The 23,437-nt window shown below is 35.0% G+C and overlaps 1 protein-coding gene across 4 annotated transcripts in view; it reads left to right on the plus strand.

Moving 5' to 3' along the window:
* The window catches only part of MUSK (muscle associated receptor tyrosine kinase), a 111,694-nt gene that overhangs the window by 78,974 nt on the left and 9,283 nt on the right, over positions 1 to 23,437 (plus strand). For 2 of the 4 annotated variants that reach the window (XM_079112629.1, XM_079112628.1), the window contains 3 exons: positions 1,620 to 1,883; positions 14,844 to 15,019; positions 15,692 to 15,715. In XM_079112629.1, coding sequence (XP_078968755.1) covers positions 1,620 to 1,883; positions 14,844 to 15,019; positions 15,692 to 15,715 — 464 coding nt within the window. Of the gene's footprint in view, positions 1 to 1,619; positions 1,884 to 14,843; positions 15,020 to 15,691; positions 15,716 to 23,437 lie in introns of those variants that run through there. The other 2 variants (XM_079112630.1, XM_079112627.1) reach the window with 2 other exon arrangements.

Below are 23,437 nucleotides of genomic sequence, written 5' to 3' on the forward strand. Positions count from 1 at the left end.
CTCCCTTTTTACCAGGATATGTGAACACGTGAGACCATTGTATAATCCAGTTTTACCTATTTCTGGTTATTAGCTATGACTGAGTTTCTTAAAGCACAGCATGCCTGCTTCTTTGTCACTTTCTTAATGTCACTATGGATCAGGGGCCCCACACGGGTAAAGCATAAGCTAATTCTCTGGTTGTTTCTGACCCTTTACTTCACACAAGTTTGTATGGGAGTATTTATTTATTTATTTATTTATCCAGTGAATGAAACAATGAAGAAAAAACAATCCTGACTAATTAGCAAAAGGCTGATCCAAATTAAAGGAAGATGCTACCCTATATCATTTTAAAGTATACAGCTGTGTTTCTTCAACACTTGTTTTCTCTGAATGTGCTGTCTCATTCTAATGGGTTTGTTTTAAAGACTAGCCAATGCTTATTTGTAAAGTTCCACTTTTTCAAATTCAAATATTCAAAATTGTTAAATTTTGAAGTTTCTCACAGATTTCAATGTGTTTAATTATCCTCACTTTGAATCTTTTATGTAAAGGTAATGAAATGCTACATTCCAACTGTTTTACAAATCTGAATGAGATACAGTGTAAGAGTTTTCTGCCATTGTTAGTAACAGAGATCTGAAGGAAAGCATAAGAATATGTTGGGACCATCCCAGTGCCTACACATAGCAAGTGATCAGTAAATACCTGTCAATTGAATAAGAGTTATTCTTATAATTATTACAGATACTATCATATTGCATGAAGTAGAGAATGGGTATGTGACAGCACCAGCAGTGATTTCCATTTTCCCAATTGTCCTTTTAAGCTGTTACAGCAAACAAGTTTTTCCATATACTACCTATTAACACATAATAATCTGAGCTCAGAATAGTTACATATCTCATTTTGCTGAGCAGGGCTTTGGGGCACCTAGTGACCCTGCAACTTCCTCCAAGACATGGAATGAGAAATTATCAAAGCTAAAGATGCTCTTTAGCTCCTCCGAAAGCCACATGCCATGCTTTCTCCTCCCTGCATGGCTTTCTTTTTCTTCAGTAGAATTCTGGGAAGATGTGTGGGTGAGAGGATTTAAATATGCAAGATGTGTCAGAGATACAGGTGTTCCACAAAAGTTGGCTTCTTAACTCTCCTAACATAAATAAACGAAGTTCTTAAAGCTGCAAGCTCTTTGGATCAGAGCAATTATTATGCTCCCTTTTTGTTATTGAAGACTAGCATTTGTTAACTATCAGGATGAATGCTTTTTCCAACGCATTTCTTTGTTTATTCCAGCTTTTTTGTAGAAGTGTATGAGCTGACCCCACCAAGAGCAGTAGAATTCTATTTATAAACAACAAAAATACCCAAATTTCTTCTGTCCTTGACCCTTCCCAAAGCTTTCCATGCCCATGATCACATTTGGCCTTCATAATAACCCTCTAGAGTCGCTAGAGATGATATAATTGCAGCTGGAAATGAAGACAGTATTCACATGGAATATTTCTAGCAGTTCGCAAGTGCACTGTTCTCCTATTTCTGTGATGCAGATGTGAAATTTAAAAAAAACAGCAACAACACAGAATGAATGCCAAGAAATAGCATGTGATGGGAATGCTGTTCATTTCTTCCTACAGTAAACCACAGAAAGATAACAAAGGCTACTGCGCCCAGTACAGAGGGGAGGTGTGCGATGCGGTCCTGGCAAAAGATGCTCTTGTTTTCTTCAACACCTCCTACGCTGACCCCGAGGAGGCCCAAGAGCTACTGGTTCACACAGCCTGGAATGAACTGAACGCAATGGGCCCGCTCTGCCGGCCGGCTGCCGAGGCTCTGCTCTGCAGCCACATCTTCCCGGAGTGCAGCCCCGGGGGAGTGCCCGCTCCCACCCCCATCTGCAGGTAAAGCTTCACAAATAAGTAAATGGGAAACTTCCATTGTTCTATCTGCAAACAGGAAGAGTTTTCAAAAGAAGTTGCCATGTGCCATAGAAAAGACAAAAGCTAACTTTCAATGGAAAGGGGAGGTGATTCCCTGGAATAAAATTGATACCATGTAAATCACTGATGATGCTCTATGATACTAAGACACTGAACTTCTAGAAAATATCATAAAAGGTATAATGTTCTATTACTCCTGCAGTGTTCCCATTATTACCCTATTTATAAACATTCCTGCTTCCTACCAAATAAAAAAAGAAATCCTAAACTCACATGGACTTCATTAATAAGACTTTCATGGAAAGATGCTGGCTTTTGAGTCAAATAGAACAAAGTTCCAATACAGTTAGTTCTCGTTTTTTAGATGTATATGATCTTAGCTAAACTTCAGTTTTTCTCATCTGCACAATAGAGTTAAGGAGAGTGAAGGATAAATTACACCCACAACAGGTATTAGACAGTGGGTAGATTGTCATTCTTCTTGAACTTTTTTTTAAAGAAAGCATGACGACTTCCAACACTGAACATTTCTGCTTCTATTTTGAGGTAGAACCTTGACTATTTAAACTAACCAGATTTTAGGGATCATGAGTGTTCTGTTTGTAACTTAATGCAAAATCTGAGTGCTTGTTGACCCCGTCAGAGTAGTGTAATTTGTTTCTTCACCTAAGAAGATTGTATTGTAATCAAGCATAACAGAAAAATTTCTGGGAACTCTGCACTTAGGAAATAAGAAAGGGAAAGAGAAGGAGAGAAAAACTAAAGAGAATGGGTAAAAGAGTGGTGAGAAGAAGCAGAAAATCATCTTTCTGGACATCAGAAAATACTGTTTCAAATGCCCTTGCAGTTATTTGAAAAGAAAAATGTGTCTCTCTTGAAAGTGACTTTTTAAATTTAGATTTCTGTTTCTTAGGCTTCTTTAGAGAGTTCTCAAAATTTTGTTTGAAGTACTGCTCAATAAGGAAGCCCTTGAAGTAGAAAGCAGCACATGTATAATACATAAGAAGTGTATCCAGCAAAAGGATGTGACAGTAGATTGTCAGCCTTGTCTGTAGCACTGCTAATATGATCTGTGGTGGTCACTGGGATTGTTACCATACTGACACAGTGACATGGGTGAATCAGCTTAATGCTATGGACAGTTGCTGGAGAGGACGAATAATTTGATTAGAAATGTGTTTATTTTTTTTGACAGTCATTGTGGTTTTCTGATTACAAAACACATGACTCCATTGTATTAAAACCAGAATATTCATTAAATCACAAAGAAGAAAATTAACATCTTAAGTGTGCGGGACAATTTTAGGTGTTTTAATTTTCTTTTTCTGTTTATAGTCTATACCCATTTTTCTACTAGTTTTCCCATTCATTTCTAATAAAATTGCAAGATTATGATAATTTAACTGTTTATTACATATTTTGCAAATTATTTTTCTCAATGCAGAATGAACCTCTGATTTTGATTTAGCTTTAACTTTTAAAATTATGCACATTTTTATATGTATACAAGTAGAGATCATGGTACAATGAATATCCATGTACCTGACACTCAGCTTTAATCAACTCATACTCAATCTCTATTCATCCCCATCTACCCAGCCCACTACAACACCATCCCCTGATTACTTATTTTGAAGTATATCACAGATGTTTTATTATTTCATCTATAAACATTTTAGTATGTGTCTTAAAAAGAGGAACAACTATTTTGTGTAGGGTGATTCTTGAGGCAAAATTTGTTAATTTATTTTTTTGGTAGTGAAATCAGTCAACCTTTCAGGTGCCCTAGTTTATTAGATACCTGTTTTATAAGTTTTTCTTATGATTTCAACTTGGGAAAAGTAGACTCGTAAACTTACTCCATGGAGTGAATCCACTGCCACGTTATCAGGTTTTCCATTCTTTCTCTTTCTATGTAAAATAGCACATTTATGAGAACACCAAAGAGCCATGCCTTGGTGCCCTCCTTATAATATCATGCATGATGAACTGTTTGTTCTAGGCTGAGGCCTTCAAGTTCTCCACTTCCTCCATAATGAGCTTTGTGCTTAGCATCTATTTTTTTAATTTTTAATTTTTTTTGCTCTAATTAGTTGTACAGGACAGTAGAATGCATTTATACATTTTGATAGATCATACATAAATGAAGTATAATCCTCATTTTTCTGATTATACAAATTGTAGGATCACACTGGTCATGCAGTCATACATGTACATGAGGTAATAAGGTCTGCTTCACTCTACTATCCTTCCTACTCCCATACCCCTCCCCTCCCTTCACTTGCCTCTACCTAATATAAAGTAACTCTTCTCTATCCCTCCCCCCTTATTGCGAATTAGCATTGGCATATCAGAAAAAACATCTGGCCTTTGGTTATTTGGGTTTGGCTTATTTCACTTATTTAACTCCATCCATTTACCAGCAAATGCCAGAATTTCACTTTTCTTTAAAGTTGAGTAATATTCCTTTGTGTGTATATATATATATATATCACATTTTCTTTATCCATTCGTCTGTTGCAGGGCATCTAGATTGGTTCCATAGTTTAGCTATTTTGAATTGAGCTGCTATAAACATTGATGTAGTTGTGTCACTATAGTATATTGATTTTAAGTTCTTTGGGTATAAACCAAGGAGTGGGATAACTGGGTCAAATGGTGGTTTCATTCCAAGTTTTCTGAGGAATCTCCATACTGCTTTCCAGCATGGTTACACCAATTTGCATTCCCACCCGCAATGTATGAGTGTACCTTTTTCCCACATCCTCACCAACATTTATCGTTGCTTGTATTCTTGATAATTGCCACTCTGATTGGAGCAAGATAAAAGTTTGAGTAGTTTTGATTTGTATTTCTCTAATTGCTAGAGATGTTAAACTTTTCTGTGTGTATTTGTTGATCGGTTGTATTTCTTCTGTGAAGTGTCTGTTCAGTTCCTTAGCCCATTTATTGATTGGGTTTTTTGGGATTTTGTGATGTTGGTTTTTGAGTTCTTTAAAACCTAAAGATCAATGCTTTATCTGAGGAGCATGTGGATTTTCTCCCAATCTGTAGACCCTAAAGATCAATCTGTAGACTCTCTCTTCACATTATTGATCGTTTCTTTTGCTGAAAAGAAGCTTTTTAGTTTGAGTCCATCCCATTTATTGATTCTTGATTTAACTTCTTGCATATTAGGGGTTTTGTTAAGGAAGTCAGATCATAGGCCCACATGGTGAAGATTTGGGCCTACTTTTTCTTCTTTGCAGGGTCTCTGTTATAGTGCCTAAGTCTTTGATCCACAGTGAGTTGAATTTCACGCAGGGTGAGAGATAAGGATTTAAATTCAGTTTTGTTACATGTGGCTTTCCATTTTTCCCAGTACCATTCATTAAATTAGCTGTCTTTTCTCCAGTGAATTTTTTTGGCACCTTTGTCTAGTATGAGGTACTTGCATTTATCTTAGCATCTATTTGACATAGAAGTCTGCTCACCCCATCACACTTTCCCAAGTTTTGTCATTGCATCAAATGAAAATCATATCTAAAAGTGAACCTTATTTTATGAAACTTCCAGTTTGCCTTACCTTACACAGATTCAAACTAGTGACAAACATCAAAATTATATTTTTTTCACGATACCATTAGCAATGGTTTTTATCTTTTTAAAAATTATTTATTATGCAATTATTTTTTAATAGGAAATTTTGAAAGGTGCTGACAAAGTCAACAAGTAAGTTCCATTTGAAATTTGATTAGGATGACAGAAAGTTTATAGAATTAAATTTGAGAGAATCAATGTATTTATTGTGTATTCCCACTCAAAAGCATGCTACATCATTCCTTTTAATAAGATCATGTTTTAGCCTGTTAGTAAAGTTTGGTGATTTCCTTCATGTGTTGCCTTTTCTTATTAAATTTATGGTGAGGTGTGGTTTATGATTTCAGGTACTGTAACCTGAGTACTAATTACAACATAATTGTGACCCTAGACTAGAATGTCAACAAAACAGTGATATGGTTACCTCCATTCCTTATTGTAATAAAAATGTTATTAATTTCCTTGACATTTTAGAGGAGTTTTGTCATTTTCAATGAGATGTTTTGAATGGCATATTCTTTTATTGAGATATTTAGCTGGTTAAAGTGTAATTTATATGCAGCAAACTGTACCTCGTTTAAGTATCAAGTTCAGTCTAGACAAAGTTATACAACTATAAAGCCTCTGGTCCAGGAAAGACAGAATATTTTATCCCCCCATAAAACGCATTCATGCTCATTTTAATCAATTTCCCACTATCCCCCAAGGCATCTGCCATTCTGATTTTTCTGACCATTGATTAGCTTTGCTTGTTCCTGAATTTTACACTCATATACCATTTCATATCTGGCTGCTTTTGCTCCAAAGTGTCATGTTTTTGATATTCATCCATGTTGTTGTGTGTAGCAGTAGTTTGCTTCTTTTTATCACTGCTTTTACTTACTTGGGTGGTGGATGTGGGAGCAGTAAGGTGAGGGAATAAGTAGGGTCTTCCTGACACTGCCTAAGAACTCTAACACAGTTCATTTGAACAACTGCAGCATAAAAGGAAAGTTATTACAGAAGTGTCAGGCCACTCAGGATTACTTGCCCATTAATACAAGCCAGATGCCAGCTTTCGGCACAAGGTCAGAGTACATTCTGCAGTTCTTAGTTCATTCCAATTTTTTGACATTATATCTCCTAATTATTGAGAGGAATCAAGACTTGTCACTCATGAATCATAAATCCTTATCAACAAACTGGGTAACTTTTCCTCTTTATTTAAGGTACTTTTGTTAGTATACAATAAAGCCACTGTGTTTATTTTATGGTATCAACCACTTCACAGAATTCTATTAGATTTTTTGGTTGATAGTCTTGTGGTTCCTCTGTCACAAATAATGTGGTCTGTAGATAATGATATACCTCTTTCTTAATTAGACTCTCCTTTCTTAATTAAAATTTAGGAAATTTTAACCAGAATTAAAATTGAATTTTGTCTTTATATGTTAGCACAAAAAATATTTATTGAGAAAACTTCCAACATTTATATCCTAGATTGGTTTATATGCATGAAGCCACAGATGTTAAGATTCAAAGTAATTGATATTTTTTTAAGGAAAAAAATTCCTTTTGTTGAGATCTGAATTCTACTAGAATTTTACTAGCATAGCATAGTTAATTGTCTCCTAAGTCTATGTCAATTGCAGTGTACAATTGTCTCCCTCATTCTAATTGTTATTTAGATAAGTATTATTATTGGAAAATTATTTTCATTTTTTCAAATCCTCATATGCAGACATTTATTCACATTAGAGTGAGAAAATAGAGTCTAATATTTTTCACGTCTATTGATTGATTGATTGATTCTGGGGATCAAACCCAGGGGTGTTTTACCACTGAGCTATATTCCCAGCCTGTTTTAGTTTTTATTTTGAGGGAGTGTCTTGCAAAGTTGCTGAGGCTGACCTCAAACTTGTAATCCTCCTGCCTTAGTCTCCTAAATCACTGGGATTACATGTGTGTGCCACCAGACCTGGCTATTTTTTTACATTATGAAATTTTTTTCCTCTGATATATAATCAATAATTATAAAAATTATGCATTAAAAGGACTCTTTTTAAGGATAAAATTAATATATATTATGTAAATATTAGTATCATCTTTAATTAAAATATTCAATATTTTCTACTCTGAGTTTTATCAATTTGATCCAATAGTTCAAGAACCATACATAAAACTTTTACACATTAATAATTTTTCTAAAGATGTTTCCTTGAGATTCTGATAACTTCTGTTTTTTTGCACCAATAAAAACTGAACTAAAATTGAACTTATTGTTAATAACCAACAAGCTTGATTTTCAGATGTTCTAATTTTATGCTTTCTTGCTTGTTTGTTAGGTCTTTTGTAAATGTTGTATTCATTTTTATCTTTTAGTGGTTCAAAGGTCTTCAATCCTTTTGCATTCTACTTCCAGTTATTTATGAGATTTTTAGGAGCATAGAGTTACTCGTGGTTTTATAATTTTAAACAGTCATTTCATAGTGTGTCCTTCTACTCAAGAATGACAAGGAATTGCATCTACAAAAAATATTTGTTGATCTCCTATTAGGCTCCAAGAGCTGGTCTAGGCATTTGGGATATATTAACAAACATAATAAATAATTTATATACAACCTTTGAAAGTGTTTTATGGCACAGGAAAGAAGAAATAATGAGCTCTAGGGTGAGGGAGATCTTGAGTGCAGAGAATAATCAGAAAGTCGCCATTTTAGAAACAGGCTGCTCTGGGTACACCTAATTAATTTAGAATAATTGTGCTGAATCCTCCATGCTTGTTCTTTGAAATTTTATCTGAAATCATAAGCCAAATTAGTATTATTCAATTATATTTTTATTGACATATGCTCAATTTCTGGAACATTATTTTTAGCTTTTACATTTAATTTCATAATCAAATGTAAACAAACCCTTGGGGGAGCTCTCTACATGACTTAGCCTTGTTGCCGATTATCATTCATTTCATGGAAAATCTTTCTATATGCTAAATTCTCAATTTTGAGTCATCTCTTAAATTCATCCTTTGTTCATTTAGCTCTCATTCATTTGAGTAGGTGCTTTTTCAGCATACATATAAATTATTTTTCTGTAATCTTATATATGTTTTTGAGTATGTAAGACTTCTATTGCATTCAATTTCCACTAAATACCAGGCACTCTGAACAATTACTTTTCCACCATGCTTCAATGAATGGGAAGCAGAGGCAATTCTTACTTTTCTTCCTTTTTTTTTTTTTTTTTTTTTTTTTTTTTTTTTTTCTTTTTCTTTTTTTTTTTTATTGTAAACAAATGGGATACATGTTGTTTCTCTGTTTGTACATGGCGTAAAGGCATACCATTTGTGTAATCATAAATTTACATAGAGCAATGTTGTTTGATTCATTCTGTTATTTTTTTCCCTTCCCCCCACCCCTCCCACCCCTCTTTACCCTCTATACAGTAGTTCCTTCCTCTATACTTGCCCCCCTCCCTAACCCTAACTCTAAGCCTTCCCTCCCCCCCATTATGTGTCAACCTCCACTTATTAGCGATATCATTCGTCCTTTGGCTTTTTGAGATTGGCTTATCTCACTTAGCATGATATTCTCCAATTTCATCCATTTGCCTGCAAATGTCATAATTTTATCATTCTTTATGGCTGAGTAATATTCCATAGTATATATATACCACAGTTTCTTTATCCACTCATCAATTGAAGGGCATCTAGGTTGGTTCCACAGTCTGGCTATTGTGAATTGAGCAGCTATGAACATTGATGTGGCTGTATTTCTGTAGTATGCAGATTTTAAGTCCTTTGGGTATAGGCCAAGGAGTGGGATAGCTGGGTCAAATGGTGGTTCCATTCCAAGTTTTCTAAGGAATCTCCACACTGCTTTCCATAGCGGCTGCACTAATTTGCAGCCCCACCAGCAGTGTATGAGTGTACCTTTCTCCCCACATCCTCGCCAACACCTGTTGTTGCTCGTATTCTTGATAATCGCCATTCTAATTGGGGTGAGATGGAACCTTAGGGTGGTTTTGATTTGCATTTCTCTTATTACTAGAGATGTTGAACATTTTTCCATATGTTTGTTGATTGCTTGTAGATCTTCTTCTGTGAAGTGTCTATTCATTTCCTTAGCCCATTTGTTGACTGGACTGTTTGAATTCTTGGAGTAGAGTTTTTTGAGTTCTTTATAGATTCTGGAGATTAGTGCTCTATCTGAAGTATGATTGGCAAAGATATTCTCCCACTCTGTAGGCTCTTTCTTCGCATTGCTGATAGTTTCCTTTGCTGAGAGAAAGCTTTTTAGTTTGAATCTATCCCAGTGGTTGATTCTAGCTTTTATTTCTTGTGCTATGGGAGTCCTGTTAAGGAAGTCTGGTCCTAGACCAACAAGATGAAGATTTGGACCTACTTTTTCTTCTATAATCTGCAGGGTCTCTGGTCTGATTCCGAGGTCCTTAATCCATTTTGAGTTTAGTTTCGTGCATGGTGAGAGATATGGGTTTAGTTTCATTCTGTTGCATATGGATTTCCAATTCTCCCAGCACCATTTGTTGAAGAGGCTATCTTTTCTCCATTGCATATTTTTGGCCCCTTTGTCTAGTATGAGAAAATTGTATTTATTTGGGTTTGTGTCCGTGTCCTCTATTCTGTACCATTGATCTACCTTTCTATTTTGGTACCAATACCATGCCGTTTTTGTTACTATTGCTTTGTAGTAGAGTTGAAGATCTGGTATTGCAATACCCCCTGTTTCACTCTTCCTGCTAAGGATTGCTTTAGCTATTCTGGGTTTCTTATTCTTCCAGATGAATTTCATAATTGCCTGCTCTATTTCTGTAAGGTACGTCATTGGGATTTTAATTGGAATTGCATTGAATTTGTATAGCACTTTAGGTAGTATGGCCATTTTGACAATATTAATTCTTCCTATCCAAGAACATGGAAGATCTTTCCATCTTCTAAGGTGTTCTTTAATTTCTTTCTTTAGTGTTGTATAGTTCTCATTGTAGAGGTCTTTCACCTCTTTTGTGAGATTGATTCCCAAGTATTTTATTTTTTTCGAGGCTATTGTGAATGGGGTAGTTTTCCTAATTTCTCTTTCTGAAGATTCATCACTTATGTATAAAAATGCGTTGGATTTATGGGCATTGATCTTGTAACCTGCTACTTTACTGAAATCACTTATGAGTTCTAAGAGTTTTCTGGTGGAATTTCCAGGTTCCTCTAGATATATAATCATGTCATCAGCGAACAGGGATAGTTTGAGTTCTTCTTTTCCAATTCGTATCCCTTTAATTTCTTTGGTTTGTCTAATTGCTCTGGCCAGAGTCTCAAGAACGATGTTGAATAGAAGTGGTGAAAGAGGGCATCCCTGCCTTGTTCCAGTTTTTAGGGGGAATGCTTTCAGCTTTTCACCATTTAGAATGATATTAGCCATGGGCTTAGCATAAATGGCCTTTACAATATTAAGGAATGTTCCCACTATCCCTATTTGTTCTAGTGTTTTGAGCATGAAGGGGTGCTGTATTTTATCAAATGCTTTTTCTGCGTCTATTGAAATAATCATGTGATTCTTGACTTTAAGTCTATTAATATGGTGAATTACGTTTATTGATTTCCTGATGTTGAACCAACCTTGCATCCCTGGGATGAAACCCACTTGATCATGGTGCACTATCTTTTTAATATGTTTTTGTATGCGATTTGCTAAAATTTTGTTGAGAATTTTTGCGTCGATGTTCATTAAGGATATTGGTCTGAAATTTTCTTTCCTTGATGAGTCTCTGTCTGGTTTAGGTATCAGTGTGATATTGGCTTCATAGAATGAGTTTGGGAGGGTTCCCTCCTCTTCTATTTTATGGAATACTTTGAGAAGTATTGGAATGAGCTCTTCCTTAAAGGTTTTGTAGAACTCGGCTGAGAACCCATCTGGTCCCGGACTTTTCTTTGTTGGTAGGCTTTTGATGACTTCTTCTATTTCAGTACTTGAAATTGGTCTATTTAAATTGTTTATGTCCTCCTCATTCAGTTTAGGCAATTCATATGTCTCTAGAAACCTGTTGATGTCTTCGAAATTTTCTATTTTGTTGGAGTATAGATTTTCAAAATAGCTTCTAATTATGTTTTGTATTTCCATCCTGTCTGTAGTGATATTTCCTTGTTCATTCCGAATTTTAGTGATTTGGGTTTTCTCTCGTCTTCTCTTTGTTAGTGTGGCTAAAGGTTTATCAATTTTGTTTATTTTTTCGAAGAACCAACTATTTATTTTGTCAATTTTTTGTATTGTTTCTTTTGTTTCAATTTCATTGATTTCAGCTCTGAGTTTAACAATTTCCTGTCTTCTACTACTTTTGGTGCTGTTCTGTTCTTCTTTTTCTAAGGCTTTGAGCTGTAGTGTTAGGTTGTTTATTTGTTGAGTTTTACTTCTTTTATTAAATGCGCTCCATGAAATAAATTTCCCTCTAAGTACTGCTTTCATAGTGTCCCAGAGGTTTTGATATGATGTTTCTTTGTTCTCATTTACCTCTAAGAATTTTTTAATTTCCTTCTTAATATCTTCTGTTATCCATTCATCATATAATAGCATATTGTTTAACCTCCAGATGTTGGAATAGTTTCTGTGTTTTACTCTTTCATTTATTTCTAACTTCAATCCATTATGATCTGATAGAATACATGCTAGTGTCTCTATCTTCTTGTATTTGCTAACATTAGCTTTGTGGCATAATATATGGTCTATTTTAGAGAAGGATCCATGTGCTGCTGAGAAGAAAGTGTATTCACTCTTGGTTGGATGGAATATTCTATAAATGTCCGTTAAGTCTAAATTATTGATTGTGTTGTTGAGATCTATGGTTTCTTTGCTCAATTTTTGTCTGGAAGATCTGTCCAGTGGTGAGAGCGGCGTGTTAAAATCACCTAGTATTATTGTGTTGTGGTCTATTTGGTTTCTGAAATTGAGAAGGATTTGTTTGACATACATAGATGAGCCACTGTTTGGGGCATAGATGTTTATGATTGTTATATCTTGCTGATTTATGCTTCCCACTTTTCTTCCTTTCTAATAAACATTTTTGTCTTACCAAATGGTAGGAAGAATATTTCTTTAATCTTTGAGATGAGATTCAAAATATTTGTAAAATTCATTTGGGGATAGATCTTTTTAAATTATTTTCTTTCATAGACATAGAAGCAACATGGTAGAACAGTGGTAGAATACTTGCCCAGCACGTGTGTAGTCATGGATTCAATTCCCAGCAACACACACACAAGTTTTCTTATAGTACACCTTTGATTATTTTCTCTTTTTTATGTGCTCTGGTTTTCTTATTGGAAACAGTATTTTTTTTTTTTTTTTTTTTTTTGTATTTGGGAATCTCTTACTTTCTTCCTAATCAGTTATCTCATATACAATATTCATCTGTTGGTCTTTTCTGCATTTAGTTAAATATTCAGTTCAAATTGAGCATTTGTTCCTTTCTTGCAATGTCATTTCTTTTTGATTTTCAAAGAAGATTTTAGTCTTTTAGTGTTGGTTTCACTTCCTTGCGATCTTTATTTTCTCCAGTTACTACCTTGTTCAAATTAACCTACTTTTCAGTCTATGTTTCATTTCATCCTATGACAAAATTGTTACAGAGAGCATGGCAATGAAAACAAAGCAAAGAAAAAATATTGTAATGCTCTTCCATTTAGAATTAAAAACTTATTCTTCCCAGAAACTTGCTTCCTATGCATAATGTGGACTGCAGAGTTGTGTGTTTTTTTTTTTGTTGTTGTTGTTGTTGTTTTGTTTTTCTGTATGTGCCATGTTGACTTTTGCACAACTGCTGTCTGAACACAAGAAGATGTGCTTGTGAAAGCTAGGAATGAGATTCAGGCGTAAAAGGTAGCAAGTTAAGCAATACTCCCCCAGATTTTTTGGCTTCTCAGAAGCCCAGAAAGTCCCATTATGTTCCCTTCTCTTGCATACATCCCAAATTCTAAATCTCATTTTTCAAAAGACTTTTTCTTTGTTCTAATTAGTTATACATGACAGTAGAATGCATGTACTCATTTTGATAAATCATACATAAATGGAGTATAATCTCTCATTTTTCTGATTGTACATGTTATAGGATCACATTGGTCATGCAGTCATACATGTACATGAAGTTATAATGTCTGTTTCACTCTACTGTCCTTCCTGCCCCCATACCCCTTCCTTTCCCTTCACTCTCTCTACCTAATCTAAAGTAACTATTCTTTCCTAGTACATCTTACTGTGAGTTAGCATCCACATATCAGAGAAAACATTTGGCCTTTGGTTTTTTTGGGTTTGATTTATTTTACTCTAAATCTCATTTTTATGATCATGTTTCCCCTTGTACTCCATTACATTTCTATACACAGCCCTTTCATCCTACGGATGCTTCATTCGCATCCGTATTGACAATTTGGGCAAGCAGGAGAATACGCACGAGTGTTAAAAAGACATCATTGTGGCCTCTGAATGGTTAAAAAGACATCATTGTGGCCACACACATGCACACCTCCCTCCTCTCTTAATTCCTCAGGTATTGAGGAAGGATACCTGCTATATTCCTTAATAATCTTTCATTTCCTCTTATTAACCCCAAATATATTAATATCAAGTTACATAGTTTTTCCTACATAGCTTGTCTTTCGAAGCTTAAACTATTATTAATCCCCCAAATCCAAATATTCCAACTAATCTTTCTTCAGTTTTTTTCACTCATTACATGGCTTATAGATGAACATAATAGCTTTATATTCAAATAGACACTACCCAGGCTTTCTCAGATGGAAGCAGAAGCAGCCATGGGACAGGACAATGCTTCTCCAGAAGGGAGCTGGGTGAGGAACACATTCCTTCCTACAGACTCCATGGAGGAGGCATTGCTCTGTTTTAGAGACAAAACATGCAGAAAGTAATAAGGCTGTGTCTCCAACCCTGCCCGTTAACCCTGAGAATGTAGAAAAATCCAGAAATGATTCATGGCTCTTAGTATGCATGAATTTTTAAACTTCATGTAGCTTGCTTTTGTCCCTTTATGGGTATTTTAGTATGAAGTTGAGAGAAGACATATTGGAGATTCCTAATCTTGTAATACCTTTTACATTGGACAGCTCCTTTCCCCAGTAGCATTAATTACACTTAGAAAACAAGAGAGTGCTTAATCTCACAGCATAAGACCTATCTCATAAGGTCTAACATTATTTAAAGTAAAAGACTCCTTTCACAAATGCTTTTGCAAGCACAGGCGATGAATTAGGGTGATGTTTTGAAAATACAGACTCAGCTCCAACACAGATTGGCTTTAACATGCCATGATTCATCAAGTTTTGTTCTCCATACAATATTTTAGAGAGTACTGCTTGGCAGTAAAGGAGCTCTTCTGTGCAAAAGAATGGCTGGTGATGGAAGAAAAGACCCACAGAGGACTCTACAGATCTGGGATGCATCTGCTCTCCATGCCAGACTGCAGCAAGCTTCCCAGCATGCACTGGGACCCCATGGCCTGTACCAGACTGCCGTATTTAGGTAACAGAGTTCCCCCACCAAGACTTTGGAAGTTACAATTAAATGCACTGTTTTGAGTAAACTAAGGTGTGAACTGAAAGCTTCTAATATTTCTAGGCTTTCTAGGCATTTCTAATTGTTTTTTGAGTTTTGCCTTCCTTACATACCTAATAGCAGAATCCTAATGCTATCCTAATTGCACAGGTTAGCATAGTTTCATTTCATTTGTTCTAAAACAATTTAAAGGGCACTTTTAACTGCTGCTTGAGATCTTTATTTTATAAGGTATCTTATGAGAACTAGTAACATTTGTCTGGAATGTGCAGAAAGATGGCTAAGAAACATATTTTGTCAGAAGAGTGGAAAAAAGGAATAAAGTCCTCTTTCTTAGCCAATGAAGCAGATTTTTAGGCATGCAAAAATAAGCCACATGTTTGAAAACGCTGATCTCACGAAACAAAACTGAATTGCTGCATGTTGCTCTAATGAACTTCATTTGTAAGGAACTATGTTGTTATTCCTAACAGCTGGTTTAATTTTCAAAGATGCAATTTTCACATTTGAATGCAAATAATGTTTTCCAGTTATATATTAAAAAGCTGTAAGAGAACTTGCATTTCTTAGCACTCTCTCACAGAATACATGAGATATCTGGCTGCTCACTTAAAACAAATTTTTATCCTTTCCCTTCAGATTATAAAAAAGAAAACCTAACAAGTAAGTAATTTTGTTTGTGCCCTTGAAACCTTATTTGTATGTAATTGGATTCATGCATGTGTATTCACACTCATTCTTCATGATCTTCAGAACAAAATGTGAAGCACCCTTTGAAGACTTTGCACCATATTGTACAACATGAGAAGGTCTTAGCTTATAGCTTCTAATTAGGCCATGGGAAACACCATATTTAGTGAATGTCACAAATGACATCTCCCCCCTCAAGGATTTTAGCTTGTTTTATGCCTTGGATGTCTATAAGATAAGCCAAGTTTAAAATGTCATCTTCTGAGTTTGCATTCATGATTGTTTTATTATCTAATTATTTATAGGTGAATACATATATTTCTTTGAGCTGATTCATAATTTTCATTTGTGACAAGTCCTTTTGGAAGACAGGCATTTTGTATTTTTTTTCAAAAGTTTATTATTTGTATGAGAATTCCATGTTAATTGTAGAAAATTTCCTAAATAGACACAAGAAAAAAATGTGAATACACTTTTTCCAAAAGCTTTTATTTTAAAATTAATTACACTAGTAAGATGAAGACTATCTTAAATGTGTTACTGAAATTTCATTTTCTTATCATTTTATCTGTAGAATCCGGTGAGTTTCTGCTCTTCTTAGTAAGGGATGCTCAGTGTGGTTCTCCATCCCATATACACACTGAGAACCTGGAGAACGTTAAAAAGTACTATTGTCGGGCTTCACACTTATTTTGATGTTGTTGATCTGAGATGCAATCTTCAGAATTTAAAATTTTTTTTGTTTACACATAAAATTATAGGTATTTATGGGGTACCGTGTGTTATTTCAATATGTGGATACATGGTGCGATGTTCAAATCAGAGTAAACATATCTGTCTCCTTAAACATTTGTCATTGCTTTATAGTGAAAAAATTCAAAATTCTTTCTCTGAGCTTTTATGGAAAATGTACATATAGCATCATTATCTTTTTTCTGCAATAGAATAAAGCTAAAATGTGTTTGAAGATAGCTAATGACCATATAATGTAAGGGTAAATCGAATGGTCTTAAAGGGGTTGTCACAAAATCTCTAGGAAAAAACCCCAGAAGGCTGTTGGGAAAGGTTTGCCCTGGAAACTTAACTTCCATCAAATGATGCTTTGACCTCCCAGAAAGCAGAAAGCCTCAGAATGAAACCAGAAAGTTTTTCACATCAGTTTCCTTGCCTGGTTGGAGTGCTCAAAAGCTGAGATCACACTCACTGCAGTGGTGCACACAAATCAGGTCTGATCCCTCCTGTCTTGCCGAGTGCCAGGGTTTGAAGTTTACCAGCTTACTTAAAGCACTAAGTCTTAAAGTAGTAAAAGAAAAACTGCTACTTCACCCAAAGGAATTACTCAGTTATTAAACAAGGGCAGTTATGGAAAATCCTCAAAACTCTAAGATTCTGGAAATCTATCTAATTGTTATTCCCAGACCAGAGGAAAGAAAACTAAAGGTATCAATTCTTTGTCATATAAGCAGCCCAAACTCAAACTGATTGGACCTTTCATTGATAACTGTGGTCTTCGTTATCCCTCGTTTGTTCACTCGCTCATCCGTTCATGCATTTATTTAGGGTTTACTGCAAGAAAGGTGCTAACCTTTAATCCTAAATTAGGACCATCACACACACACACACACACACACACACACACACACACACACACACACACACATTTCTGCCTTTCATATCAATTAAGAAGAAATTTAGAGCAGCACAAACTAGTTGCTAGTCTTTAGAAAACAGTTTTATGAAATCTTTGATACAGGTAAGAAAATATCATACACTGATGATTTCATCTGAACATGTGGTAGGAAAAGTCTGATCTCCCTGAGCTAAATGAAATTATTCCAAAGAAATTGACTTTAGCTCTTCTGGCAGGTTGGTTACTATGCAAAGAAGGTGTTCTTATTAGAGATGGTGACCCATATTCTAGGGAGCATGTAATGCTCCCAAATAGTTCTTAAAGTTTCTCGTTTCTGAGCTAACTCCAGATGCTCTCACCAGTTCACCTGATGAAAGAATTTTTAATATCATTTGTTTATCTTTGCAATATTTTTGCTTGAACTCAGGTACCAAAAATTACAGTAGTTTCTACTTTTTTTTAACATTTTTTTGCTGAAGTGAAATATCTTTAGGGGTATGTAATGCTTCTGTTCTATTTACATTTTTTCTTTTTTGTCTGCTAAGCACACTATTCTTCTCTCTGTGGTATTTCACATATTTTACTACAGAAACATTCAGCAGTGTGTCTATCTTCTCTTGTTTAAATGTTTCTGTGGGACAAAAAGTATAACTTGGCTAATTCCTGTAATGATAACAAGATTTTCTCTTTAATTCTTTCTTCCTTCCATCTTTACTGTCTCCACACATAACACTTGAAGAGTGAATAGCTATGTGCCAAAATCTTGGCAAAATGATTTGTGGGTTGTATATGTTCTCTCTCTTTTAATACTCCCAACAGCCCTATGGAATTAGGCACTGTGAATACATTCCATTTTACATAATAGCCAGTCTAAGAAAGTGAGATTAAACAGCTTGTCCAAGTTGACCCACCTTGTATGTGGTTGAACCAGGATTAGAACCCAAATCTATCTGATTCTTGCTCTATATTCAGAAAACTAGTTCCTCAACTGTTAAACCTAATATTTCTCTGTTATCAGGTTTTTTTTTAATTTCCAGGATCTCATGGGTAATGTAACTTACCTGATGATATGTTATTCAAGTATCTAACATACTTGAATAGATACTAATACACAAAAAATTCTGTTATTCACAATTTTAAGTCATCCAGAAAATTTGACCATTTGACTTTTGCCAACATTTAGATAAATGTATGCATTATGTTCAAAAATCCATTTTTCCATATTGATCAGCTACTATTGTCCACATATGTCATTGTAAACTTTGTGTATGTGTGTGTGTGTGTGTGTGTGTTGTAATTCATGAATTACTTAATTATCTGAAATGCTAATTGGATAATTTTGTCTTGATATTAACTTTGAGTTAGAAGTGACTTTAGCAGTTCTTTAATCCAAATTCTGAGCCCCTGTAACTTTCAACAACTTACCTTTGTTCTACTCCTTTGGTCCACCTTCTACAGGACAGCCTTTAAAACTATTTGGGGACCATATCTCCTTATAGTATTCTCCTCTTCACTTTATATATGTCCAATTTTCTTTTTGCAACCTGACTTCTGAAACACCTCCATGCTTATCCCTTCCTGGCTGAATAAGAGACTGAGGAATGTCTAGAACTGAACACCAAGCACAGAACATGATCTGATCAAAATTACAATGCAGTCATCATTTTCTATGATGAAGGCTTTGTTCTTCCATTAGTATAGAATACATTAATGTTGACTGTTGAATAATCACATGAACTTCATAGTCCCTCTGTACACACATGGGTTTATTGATTTAGTTGATTTGATTTCTGACTTAAAATTTACACTAGACCAATCCAACTCACAACTCTTTTCATCAGCTACTTTGCATTTATAATAAATTTTGCTTTAGATATTTGGCTGCTGTGTTCTATGAGGCATAGTGATTTGTGACACTCTCCTCATCTTACATTAAGCCTTTTATCAATATAAAATGTCACTCTTGTTTTGAGTGCTTTTAACTTTAAATTTCTGGCATTGGCATTGATAATCTTTTTCTCTACATTTACTTGGAGTCTCTGCCTCTTAGTTCTCTTTTATTATAAACAACATATGCCTGGGTTTACTCCAATCTGAAGTAATTTCCTTTTAATAGGAAAATTTAGCCCATTCATACTTTGTATAACAACTGATGTAGTTAATTTTATCCCTAGTTTTTAGAGTTTCTGTGAATTTTACTTTTTCTCATTTCTTCCATTTCATTTTCCTTATTTTTTGTTGGTTATTTTTTCACCACTGGTCAGTAAAAGTCAGATCTCAACTCTTTCTACAATACTCTGTTTACTTCTCATTTCTGCCTCTGCCCTATGGGACTTTAGAATCTCCAGTGAGATCCTTAGAATGTTTGCATGTTTTTCTTTACTTCCCCCAATACTGTTAGGTTTCCTCTTGCAGAGTAGCTCTCTCTGTTGATTCTCACTTAGAGAATTAGACAAAATTCCCAATTACTTCAACATTATCCATTTGAATTTATATATATTATTTTATAACCACTCTTTATTCTTCATCTCAAAATCTATTTCTAAGTCAATTGTTATTTAGTTAAGAGTGTCCTGGTGTATTTCCTCAGAAGAGATTTTCAGTGAGTCCCTGAGACCTTGTATATCATGCAATAGTTTTCTGGAGAGTTCAAGTGTAGTAGATGGATATGGTAATCCTCAGTGATATTTATTTTTTCTCAGTAGTGTATAAATGTGGTTTCATTCTTTTCAGTTTCTGGTTTTGGAAGTGAATGATTCAATGTGAGTCTAGTTATTTTTTCCTATGTGTTCATTCCATTTAGATAGAAACGTTTGGAGTTTCTCTCTACCCATGGTATCTGCATGGTGGAATTCTTATATAATGGTGTGCTGCTGAACATCTCTTTCTAATTTCACATTTAGGATTTCATATCAGTGGCTTGAAATCAGCCATGATGGGAACATTTACATCATGGAAGTCTCAGTGGCAGCTGAGGGATCTTTATAATGCAAAAAGCTGACCACGCTACTCTGCTGCTTAAAACCCTCCAATGAGTTTTTCCATTTGCTTCAGGGAAACTCCAAATGACTTAGATTGGCATGCAAGGCCTTTTGTGATCTAAACCTGACATCTGCAGCCTTACCTGTAGATACTCCCCAATTCCAACGACAAAACTGTTAGTTGCACTTTTAGGAAAGCTTTGCAACAGCTTGGTTCAAACCCTGATACATACTGTTTTTTTTCTCTTTAGAATACCATCCTCCTACCCTGACTCCACTCCGCCCTCCTCACCCACCTCACGTCCATGTACACCTTTGTTTTAGTGTGTTCAGGATACTATAAAACACACCTTAAAGTGGGTGGCTTATAAACAACAAATTTATTTCTCACTTCTCTAGAGGCTGGAGATCCAAAATCAAGGCACCAGCAGATCTGGCATCAGATGAGAGCCATGGAAAGAGCAGTCACAGACATAGCTGTGGACTCAGCTCTCCTCATGGACATAGCTGTCATCCCACTGCAGCCTCACATAGCAGAAGGGACAAGGGAGGTCTCTCAACCCCCTCTTCATAAAGGCATTAATTCCATTAACAAGGTTTCTTATTTCTTTCAACCTATGACTCTTGTTGGGGACCCAAACACTCACACGAGAGCAGCTTTCAACTCTTTATTGCCTACTTACTTTGTATTTAGCTGAAATTACTTTAGAAAACCTATCCAGTATGTCTGAACCTGAATTGGTACTGTCCCTATATGTTTACAAGTTTCCTGTTCTTACTACTCATATAACACCGCTTACATTTTGTTATAATTATCTGTTAACTAGTTTCTTTCCCATGACAAGGCTTGTCATGACCACCACAGTATTCTTGGTACCTAACAATCAATATTGATTTAATGAATGTTTTCATACATAGATGGATGACTGAATAAACTCCCCCCATGTTCACAGGAAAAGGATAAAGAGATAAAATTGATCAGACAAAAAAATGATAAGAAGGAGACAAAATAGAAATCCAAATCGATAATTTGGATCTGTAGAGATAACTGATGTAGCTCTAGGAACGATCAGAGCAAATAGATCAGAAGTAATCCTTACAGCAAGATTATTGTTCAAACTATTTAATTTCTTGCATTTTAAAACTAAATTTTACTGAGTCGTCATGGATTTTCCTTTTAACACGCTATTAAATCTTATTTTCTGATATTTTTTTAGAAACATTGCCCTTATAGTTACTAGTGACATTACACTACCCACTTTACAAATTTCATTATATTGCCTCATGTGTTATGTGTGATACAAATTGCTCTGTAAAATCCACATACAAAAACAGTCATTTCTCCCTGTCTTTTAATAACTGCTCCTATTCTACTGTTAGCATGAAGCAGAGTTCACTCACTTAAGGAACCTTTCCCACCCTTCTTGGGTTAAGAAACCTAGGGCAGATTCAGATCAAAGAGCATCAGCCCAGCTTTCAAGCCAGTCAGAGTGGACCTGGGACATCTAGGTCCACCCCTGCTGTGTTGATGAGGAAGTTGTCGTCTGTCCCACACAGATGTTGTAGTGCTCTGCTGATGCTCTTCCAGTCCCAGGTGCCTGTTTGAGGCACAGCAGGGGCCAAACTTGGCCTCCATGGACTTCAAAAACACTGTCCACTCCTGGACTAAGCCCTGCTTGTAACCTCTGCTGTGATGAGTGTCCTATTTCAGATGGCGTTAGGCACCTGCTGCCATGAAAGCTTCCCTTTGCTTTGCTAGAAGTGGTCAGGGTGTAACCACTGTGTCCATTCCAAACTAAGAAGCTGGACACAGGTGCCCCTGGGAACCCCCACTTTTACAAGTGTCCTTCAATAAATGACTTTAGGCCTCTTCTGTGATGAAGTTTTCTCTTGATTTTATAATGTTATATGACTATATTCCCTTATATCAATTTATTATTCTTTTATATATTGCAGTCCATTGTTAATATTTCATTTAGGATCTTCTAAATCTATGTTGTTTAACCTATGTATGCATTTTTCTGTTGTGCTAACATTGCCAGGTTGTGATATTATTATCATAACTTCCTGAAGAATCCGAAAGACTTTTCTCTTACTGGAACATTTTATAAAATATGGAATTTTTCCTCTCTTTCAAAACTAAATTATATTCATAATTCTACGGTGACTTTTAAAACTAATTTCTTGATTATGGTTATATTCACTTTTTCTTATTCTTCAAATTTGGTAACTAATATATTCCTAACATTTTTCTTAAGATTTAAAAATGTAATTGAATAATTATACATTATTGCACTATAATTGACCTTTGAATCTGTTGTCATAACTCCCTTATCTTTCCTAATTCTGTTTGTTCCTTACTCATTTTTTAAAAATTAAAATTCCACTGATTAGTTATTTATAAAACTTACTCTATTGTTCAACTCTCTCATTTATGGTTCATTCTAACATTAATTTCTGCTTGCATATGGCTATTATTTTATCCCCTATTTTCTTTGTTTTCTGTAGTTACTGTTTCTTGTCCAAAGTCTTGAATTAAATGTACCATTCATTTTCTTTCTTTCTTTATTATCTAAAGTAAAGAGATAACACTGGGAGTTTATCAGTAAGCACAGCTTTGGTCAAATCTCATACACACAAAGAAGTATTTTTCTGAGGCTGGAGGTGTGGCTCAGTGGTAGAGCACTTGCCTAGCATGTGTGAGGCCCTGAGCTGAATCTCCAGCACTGTGGGGGGGGAATATATATATATATATATATATATATATATATATATAATCTGTAACTCTGGCTACTCTTATCTTTTTTAATTCAAAAAGTTATAGAATTTTTTAAAAACATCAGATTTGACTTAATCTATTATTAACTGCATTTTAGTCAGAGAGTAGATCTGCATAATTTCTGCTTTTGAAATTTGAGACATCTTTATGTCCTCATTTAAGATCATGTCTCTCAGTACTTCAGAAACATTGGAAAGGTTTAGTCTCTGTTTTTAGGGTACAAAGTTCATCCTTAGCTATTAAACCATTCTTTTTAGTTTTGTAATTAAAATAGTCTGTGTCCATGTTTTTGTCTTAATCTATTA

Source organism: Sciurus vulgaris (assembly GCF_902686455.1).
Source record: "Sciurus vulgaris genome assembly, chromosome: 15".
In the NCBI taxonomy this organism is placed as follows: Eukaryota; Metazoa; Chordata; class Mammalia; order Rodentia; family Sciuridae; genus Sciurus; species Sciurus vulgaris.